Consider the following 9,585-nt stretch of genomic DNA (forward strand, 5'->3'; position numbering starts at 1 on the left):
TGAATACACGCCACTGACCTGTATTACATCTATGGTCGAATCTGACCTGTATTCAACGCTTTCACTGAGAGACATTCAGTGATCCCTGACACAATCCATCATGATACTAGGCTCAGTCAATATGGAGATTTATAGACAGAGAACAAATGGGCATTATGTTGTTGAACGGCTAAAGGGTATTGTAATCTCAGCACTATAAAGTCAGCGCTGATTGACAAGCCTGAGAAAAATCTCTGTGTGCATTTGCACTACTAACATGCCATAGAAACAGTGAAAATAAATGTTCACACAAAAATGCATATGCTCTGAATCCATTCCCATGCATATTCACACATGTATACAAACACAGACACACACAGGAATGCACGTACACACAGGCACGCACATACACACACACACACACACACACACACACAAACATAGCTCTGTATATAAAACAAACAGATGTGGATAGAGACAGATCCCTTGCAGTGAGAAGGGGATACATATTCCCATCACCAGTGTTCTGCAGCAAAACATTTCCAACCTAGAATCAGTACCCATTCCACAAGGTTCTAATTAGAAAACCAGGGGTAAAAAAAACCAGGGGTAGAAAGAAACCCTGCTTAGCCCCCGAGGCCACAGGCGAGCGTTGATCAGAGAGAACTGGCAGGTCTATATAGAGGAACGCATGTGGTCCAGCCCCAGCCCAAATGCCTCAGGGTCTATCTGGCACTCGACCAGAAACCCAATGGTTGCTCAAAGCAAAGAGGCAGACAAATCCAGTCAGTCAACTACAGATGTGGATCTTAATTTGAGCCAGTTTGCTACAGCAGGAAAATAACCCTACAGCAACAGGAAATGGAAATTTCTAACTGGAAATCACAAACTTCAGAAGCCTTTTTAAACCTCAAAAACAATACAAGTTTTAAATTTCCTGCATGGCAGGAAAGTTATCCTTCAACAGAGTGATCAAATTAAGATCCTACATCTGTACACTTGGAGTCAATTGCGTCACTGTCCGCTATCCATTTGATTCAACACAGTCCCCTGCAAAGGAGCACATTTTGTAATTACAAACCATTGATCTGAGCAGGGTGAGACTGAGAGTGACAGTCCCATCGATATTCAAAAAACGTTCAAATTACTTCGCTCAATACAACAGCAACGAATGTGCTTTCCATGATGGAAAACGAAGCACCACGGCAGCTCTGAAAAGTACTGAGTGAGTCAGGGAGATCCTCTGTCAGATGTCTGGAGGGGAGGAGAGGGGGAGGCGCAGGATAGATGAGAAGGAGGGCAGGGGGGGGTTCAGCCCATCAGGGACTCTTTGCTCTGAGCCAGCCAGCGGTGTAATCCTCGCGGCCGGAGAGGAAATGGAAAGGACCCTGCTTTAATGACTAAGATCAGGCTTCAGCACAGGGGCTGAGGGAGGACCGACCGGGGGAGGACCGTGAAGGGTTAAAGAATGGATCTGGTTCCTGACCTGGAGAATGTCTGTTCTCTAACTCTAATATAAACGCCACGTATTAGTTCTGAATCGACTTCCTATGTTTATTGATATCATTTAAGAAAATGAGGAGTTGGCCTTTCCAGGAGGAGTCTGGCATTATTTGCTGGTGGTGATGGTTGCAAATTGATGGCTTTCACTTGTAACATTACTGTGCGTATGAAAAAAACAGACGCAGACGCAGACTCGTGGTCTCTCTCACATACCTATTTGGCACCTATCCTTATTTGTGCTCTGTTCAGTGCCTTTCTGACTTCACCTCGGAATGTATAATGAGTAAAACGGATGGTACAGATTCTCATCTCAGAAAAGAGCTTCACAAGGCCAGCGCATTAACAGTCAAAGCATGAATGAGAGCTCTTATTCTTTTTGCGCCTGCAAAAAGTCAGGGCTATGAAAAACAAACTTTTTGAAGCTGATTGATTGCACGTGTGTCTGGATTTCACTTCATTTTGGAAGCGGACCACGCCATTAAGAGATTTTGACAGGCACAACGACAAGTTAGAGGCAGATTTTAAAGCTGTTGTCAACAACAACAACAAATTCTGGATGATTCCAAATGAGGGATGAATTCTATAATTGTGATAATTCACATAGTTTTAACACCAATTATAATTCTGATTGAGGAGCTTGCCCCAAAACCCATCAGCATTACAGACTATCGAATGGGAGTTGTCAGCCTAAACTTTCCTCATCCCTTCACTGTTATACTCCAAGGAATGAGAACCCTTTCTGTGATTTATTATATATTTAACTTTCTTGACAGAGCTCCAGCACAACGTTATTCCACTGATACCCTCATGTGTTTCGGAGATACCTGACTTGCCCAGCTAAGTAGGAGCGTACGTATGGCGAAGCCAGCTGTTGCTGACATTACTGTTTGGCGGTATATGATTCCTGTGCGTCAATCCATGAAGTGATCAGGCGGCACTTCTATTGCGTAATCAGCTGGTTAGCGTGACAGACGCGCCAGAGCATGGCGGGAGGCAGGCAGAGTGGCTGACCAGACCGTCCCTACTGGGCTGACTTCATCAAGGAAGAGCCGCTTAACGACATATAGCAAAATGCAGTATATCACAACACAACCCTACTGTGTCTAAGTGGATAAACCTGAACACACAGAAGGGCCCGTGAGCGATCACCTTATAGGGAGGCCTTTGGCTGCAGTCTGTCTGTGGCACAGAACAGAATAAAGACACTAACAAAAATATATCTCTGTAGTTAGGGACACAGGAGGCTCTAAACCAACTCATCTATCAGCTGTAAGCGATCACCTCACAGCTTCACAGGGAGGCCATTGGCTGGCTGCATTCTGGCTGGCTGCACTTTTTTGGTTCCAGGAAGAACCCTTTCCACAGAGGGTTCTACATGGAACCCAAAAGAGTTCTACCTGGAATCAAAATGGGTTCTCCTATAGATGCGGTAAAGAGGTCAATGGAACTTGACCAAAACAATGGAAATGCCATGGAAACGTGTGGGGGAAAGATGCCATGGTGGAAAGATTCCAAATCTCCTGGTTGCTAACATTTAGACTATTGTTTACATGTGTATTTCATACTATGTTGAGGTAGAAATCGGAGAAAAAATGCTGGATTCTATGTCAACCCCAATACATGTTTATGTCATCGTCACCAATCAAATGCATTACAGTTAAAAAACGACTTGGACTACCACCACCAATGTATCTATGCTAGCTATGCTACCAGCTTATACGAACAGGAGTTAGCATTTATCACTAGGAACATACAGAGATACATACTCTGTATGTTCCTAGAATTAGCAGTCAATTCATTAAAACCTAAAATGGACTACTTCTAAATACAGTGAAAACAGACAAATATATACAAATTGGACTTTAGTAACCACATTGTGGGCCGTTACGATACATAAATGATGATGAATTTGACAAATATCCACTTTGTTAGATCAGATTTGTTGAATGTGCGCTAATCTGGCGTCCTTCGATCCCCCAATGCCTGGATATGGACTGGTGTTGCCTAATAAGATTGTTGTGGGAGACTTTTTATGAATAATTTCCCAACCCTTTGATGGACGGATTTCAAATGTTGTGTTGGTTGCAGAGTTGTGGTATTCCTGCGTTCACACGGCCTCCCGCCTCTCCTCCCAGTGCGGAAGAAGCATATCACCTCTACCTTACCTGACACCCTAGACCCACTTCAATTTGCTTACCGCCCCAATAGACCCACAGACGATGCAATCGCCATCGCACTGCCCTATCCCATCTGGACAAGAGGATTACTTACGTAAGAATGCTGTTCATTGACTATAGCTCAGCCTTCAACACCATAGTACCCTCCAAGCTCATCATTAAGCTCGGGGCCCTGGGTCTGAACCCCGCCCTGTGCAACTGGGTCCTGGACTTCCTGACAGTCCGCCCTCATGTGAAGGTAGAAAAAAACACCTCCACTTCGCTGATCCTCAACACAGGGGTGCGTGCTCAGCCCCCTCCTGTACTCCCTGTTCACCCAAGACTGCGTGGCCACGCACGCCTCCAACTCAATCATCAAGTTTGCAGACGACACAACAGTAGTAGGCCTGATTACCAACAGTGACGAGACAGCCTACGGGGAGGATGTTTGGGCCCTGGTGGAGTGGTGCCAGGAAAATAACCTCTCCCTCAACATCAACAAAATTAAGGAGCTGATCGTGGACTTCAGAAAACAGCAGGGGGAGCACGCCCCTATCCACATCAACGGGACCACAGTGGAGAAGGTGGAAAGCTTCAAGTTCCTTGGCGTAAACATCACCAACTATCTGAAGTGGTCCACCCAGACAGACACTGTGGTGAAGAGGCAGCGTTGCGCCTTCTTCACCACAGTGTCTGTCTGGGTGGACCACTTCAGATAGTTGAAGAAGAAGAAGGCGCAACGCTGCCTCTTCAACCTCAGGAGGCTGAAGAAATTTGGTTTGGCCCTTAAGAACTTTTACAAATGCACAATTGAGAGCATCCTGTCGGGCTGTATCGCCGTCTGGTACGGCAACTGCACCAGCCACAACTGCAGTGCTCTCCAGAGGGTGGTAAGGTCTTCCCAACGCATCACCGGGGGCACACTGTCTGGCCTCCAGGACACCTACAGCACCCGATGTCACAGGAAGGCCAAAAAGATCATCAAGGACATCAACCACCCGAGCCACGGCCTGTTCATCCCGCTATCATCCAGAAGGCGAGGTCAGTACAGTAGCATCAAAGCTGGAACCGAGAGACTGAAAAACAGCTTCTATCTCAAGGCCATCAGACTGTTAAATAGCAATCACTAGCAGGCTAAAACACGGTTACTCAACCCTGCACCTTAGAGGCTGCTGCCCTATATACATAGACATGTAATCACTGGCCACTTTAATAATGGAACACTTGTCACTTTAATAATGTTTACATACTGCTTTACTCATTTCATATGTATATACTTTATTCTATTCTACTGTATTTTAGTCAATGCCACGCCGACATTACTCGTCCTAATATTTATATATTTCTAAATTCTATTATTTTACTTCTAAATGTGTGCGTATTGTTGTGCATTGTTAGATACAACTGCACTGCTGGAGCTAGGAACACAAGCATTTCGCTACACCCGCAATGACATTAAGTTAATTTATTTAACACCCCATAGGGCCTCTTGGACTTACTGGGACTGCCATTTAACACCCCATAGACTTACTGAGACTCCCATTTTCTCTCTCTGCACAAGGAATCACATTGAAACTGTGATTTCAAAACATAAAGCAGACACTGCACTAGGGCCTATACCGTGAAGTGACTGCACCATGAACCTTTAAAACACAAGACATGAATATTGACGGCACCCTTCTCGTAACATTTAATTAGCAATTACTTCAAACGTAACAAAAATGAAAAGGCTTCAGGCATAATTTAACAGTCCTTTGATCAGAAGGCAGATCTTCAGTTGATTTGATTGTCTGTCATTGACATTGTACACGTCATCCCTTGAATGGGGACTGCACTTACTTCCCGAGTTGCTAAAGAGAGCATTGATTTCAAACACCTAAAGGTTGGTACTGCTACACCGTGGCTAAAGTCCATGTCATGTTATGGGCAAGCCTGTGACAATGGGGAGGGAGGCGTGCTAAAGAGTTAAGTGACATGGGTTTAGGGAACGATTGAAAGATCACTACTCCGTGAACAAGGTCAATGCTAAAGTCAATCGGGAGCCTGTGACCCCCATTGCAGTCCCTATAGTGTGTAATACGAACACATCTAACATCTGCACTCTAACCCATATGAGGAATGTGGGTGAGAGGACTAGGAGTGTTTAATTGGAGTTGAATGAAAGGAAACATCCCCTCAGACAGACATTCCATGGAATTACCAAGAGTTTTGTGTGGTCTAAATAAAACAAAAGACACTTCATTAAATCAGGAATCATAACACATTTTCAAAAAATTTCATTGCTACAAATTATACAGTACACAATTATAGTAACACAAACACATATACAGGCATATACCATTGTTTGGTCTGTGTTGTGAGTTGATTTGTTGCGATACTTTAAAAAGCACACGCCATAAAAGTAATATCCGAGTGATTGCTTTTCCTCAACAGCGTCACGACAGTCATGCTTGCATAGTTTGCACAGCTAAATACGAAGCTGCATGTGATGCTTCTTTAACAAAGTTGACATCAATAGTCATTTGCGACACCATACTTGGAAATGAGCTCAATTGAGGATTAAAAACCTCAGCATTTTTTGAAAGACCCACACCCAGATTTCATGGACGACAACAAAATGCTAAAAGCTACAGTACAGTTCTTTGGCTTTGCTTTCAGATGGCACTGGTGATATATTGAAAGTACATTCCCACAGCCTCCATAAATATAACCAGATGTATTCAACAACAATCCCAATGGACGGTTTCTATTGTACCTATAGTGCAATCATAGGCCTTTATATTGTGCTTTGAGATCAGTGTAAGCAACAATTATGCCGTTTTTTTCTACCACATGTAAAAGGAGCCCATGAAAGGGATTAGTGATTTTTTTTGTATTGCTTCCCTGTTCTTCTCTTTCAACCGATATTCCACAGAAACATTCAAGTGTTCAAAGAGTCCCAGTACGGCAACAGAGTGGCAATGGGACGGGAGGAGGCAGATACAGTACAACAACCACCACTCTCTTACCTTCTTCCTATCTCTTATTTATTTAACAGTTTATTTATGTACAAGTCTTTCCTCATTCATCTGTTTAAACATGTGACTGCATCCCCTTGCTGGGATTGGGCGCGCCCTGCTTGTCGTGCGCTCCGGAGATCCAATGGTAGCAGTTGGTGGCGGTCTTGTTGCGCGGCGTGACGGCGCAGAGGGTGCAGTAGACGATACCCAGTGCCACCATAATAAGGATGAAGATGCAGAGGGGCACCAGGAGGCCCACCAGCAGCCAGTTGCCACCACCTTGCTTCTGGCTGCTCTCGTCCTCCTGGGCCGGCTCCCTCTCATTCACTCCAACCACCTCCACCACGCCCAGGTTGGGGGTGATTGGGGTTTTGGGAGCCACAGAAGGAGGCAGGGAGGGGGTGTGCTGGTCCTGGTTCTCACCTTGACCCTGATCCTGCTCTGGAAGGGAAGTCACCTTCCCATTGTCAATGTCCCCCTCTTCCTCATTATCATCAGTATCATCATAGTTGGACGCGGGGACGTGCTGGTCAGTGATTGGCTCCTGCGACGTGGTGAGTACTTGATCCTGGCTGGCGGGGCTGAACCAGAGCCAGTTCCACGCCCCTCCCGAGATAGTGGAAGTAGGGAGGACTGGGGAACTGGTAGTGGTTTCGTCATCCTCCTCCTCATACCAGTCGGACGTGGGAGTTGGGGTGGGGGTAGAGGTGGGTTCGGGGCTGGGAGAGGGACTGGGCGTAGACTCTAGCTCGGGCTGGACCTGGGCTGGAGAATTCAAAATCATGGTGCTCCAGTCCGGTGTATACTCCTCCTCTTCTTCTTCCTCCTCCTCGGGCTCTTCCATGGGGGGGACCCTGAATGGGTTGTGGTTTGGGACTGGCTCCTCCTGGGGTGCGCTGGTGACCCAGATGACATCATTCTCCACCCTGGGGGGGTCTGTGAGCCAGTCCAGGGACTCTTCCGTCTCCAGAGGCCAGTCAGTGTTGGTCTGCGCAGGGGTCCAGGGGTACAGGGGTTCGTGGGGGTCCCACATGGAGCCGGGGTGGTGGGTGACCCAAGGGTAGGAGGGAGTGGCTGCTGGGAATGAGTCCTCTCCCTCCCCTATCTTCCTGCAGGAGAAGTGGTCAGAGAGTAGCTCGTAGCCCACCTCGCAGTAACACTCGAAGCCCCCCTCGTAGTTCACGCACATCTGCTGACATGTCCCAGGGATCTGACATTCGTCAGTATCCTGGCACTGGGAGGGTTCCTCGGTAGGAGGGGAAAAGCCTAGGTGACAGTGGCAAACGTGAGAGCCGGGTGTATTCTCGCAGGCGTGTTCACACGGGTCCTCCATACACTCGTCCACGTCCTCACATTCGCCCTCCTCAACCGGTCGGTAGCCCTCGCGGCAGCGGCACTCGAAGGTCCCTGGGGCGTTGACGCACAGCTGCTCGCAGGGGCTCTGCAGGCACTCGTCCACGTCCAGGCAGCCGCGCTCATCCGGGGAAAGCATGTAGCCCTCGGGGCAGGCACAGCGGTAGCCGTCCGACAGGGGCAGGCACTCAAACTCACAGGGGGCACTGTGGCATGGGTCGGCAGCGACGCATGTTTGCCCGTCATCGCCGAGCTGGAAGCCGTCCGAGCACTCACAGTAGTAGTGCTCCCCGGCCTCCTGGCAGAAATGCTCGCACCCTCCGTTGTTCCGATCGCACCAGCTCTTCTCTCCGGTGTCGGAACAGAGGGGTGTCTCCCTGGACCACCCCACAGTGCCATCCTCCCTTAGCACACATAGAACAGACTGCTCCTCCTTGGAGCCCCCCGGGCAGGGCACCGTGGCTACAGATCCAAAGGGGACGTGGGTAAGGAGGCTACTGAGGAGGCTGAAGGGGGTACTATAGAGGGCATTGCCGCCCCCCTCGCTCCAAACCGCCGGGCACATGCCCTTGTACGTGTAGCGGCACAGGTAGCCATCCACTGGCACCGAACACGAGCCGTCCAGCCATTTAAAATTATCATGCTGCTCGTGGGCTGCTGTGCCATAGGTCATAACCACACAGCGTGGGGCTGAACAGGTACTGGGCGAGTCGTCCCGCAGCCAGTTGGTGTAGCGGGTATCTTGGTCACCTGTAGTCCAGGAGAACCCACGGAGAGGGCGAGAGGCGGTACACTGGCGAGGCTGTCTCTGGAGACCAATCCACACCTGGACCTTGGTCCTCTGGCCACGTAGCTCCACGCCAGAGAAGAGAGCAGCGATAGTGTCAGCTTCCTCCTGGAGTTTGACTGTGACCAGGTTGCCTCCCTTCTCCTTGCAGCTCCTCCAGGAGTCCAGGAAGGTCTTGCGCTGGAAGTAGACCACGAAGCAGCCATCCTTGTTGCACAGAGCGTCCCTCTCTTGTAGATCCTGGCCCCATACAGGGGGAGTATAACAGAACAGACCCAGTAGTGAGAGGACTAGAACAGCAGCACACCGCACTGGGGAACCCATCGTTTGTTCACTCTCCACGGCTCACTTCTCCAACTCTCTCTCTTGCTCTCTTTTTTGCCCACTCTATACTTTGCCTGATTGTTTTCTCTCCTCTTAATTTTTTTTTGTATTGGTTTCGTCTTGTTTTTTCCTTAATATACCAACTTTTCTCTCCTCATCTGCACTTTACCTCTCAAAACTTCTCTCTCTCTCTCTTTCTTTCTCTCTCCGACTTCTCACTCTTCTATGCTGGAGTTGAGTGCTTGCAGATTGTCCCCAGATTTCAGAAAGAGAGAGAGAGAGAGGGAGGGAGGGTGGGCAAAAGGGGAAGGAGTGAGGGAGGGAATTGAAAAAATAATTGTACGTTTTTGCTAGAGGGTGTGTGTGTGTGTGTGTGTGTGTGTGTGTGTGTGTGTGTGTGTGTGTGTGTGTGTGTGTGTGTGTGTGTGTGTGTGTGTGTGTGTGTGTGTGTGTGTGTGTGTGTGTGTGTGTGTGTGTGCGTGTG

The 9,585-nt window shown here is 48.1% G+C and overlaps 1 protein-coding gene across 1 annotated transcript; it reads right to left on the minus strand.

Moving 5' to 3' along the window:
- Window positions 1-5,899: 5,899 nt before the first annotated feature.
- Window positions 5,900-9,350, minus strand: LOC139561306 (endosialin-like). Its single transcript, XM_071378317.1, has one exon. The coding sequence runs from the start codon at window positions 9,099-9,101 to the stop codon at window positions 6,711-6,713; it is 2,391 nt and encodes a 796-aa protein (XP_071234418.1). The 5' UTR covers window positions 9,102-9,350; the 3' UTR covers window positions 5,900-6,710.
- Window positions 9,351-9,585: the final 235 nt, after the last annotated feature.

Source organism: Salvelinus alpinus, chromosome 31 (assembly GCF_045679555.1).
Source record: "Salvelinus alpinus chromosome 31, SLU_Salpinus.1, whole genome shotgun sequence".
NCBI classification, from domain to species: Eukaryota; Metazoa; Chordata; class Actinopteri; order Salmoniformes; family Salmonidae; genus Salvelinus; species Salvelinus alpinus.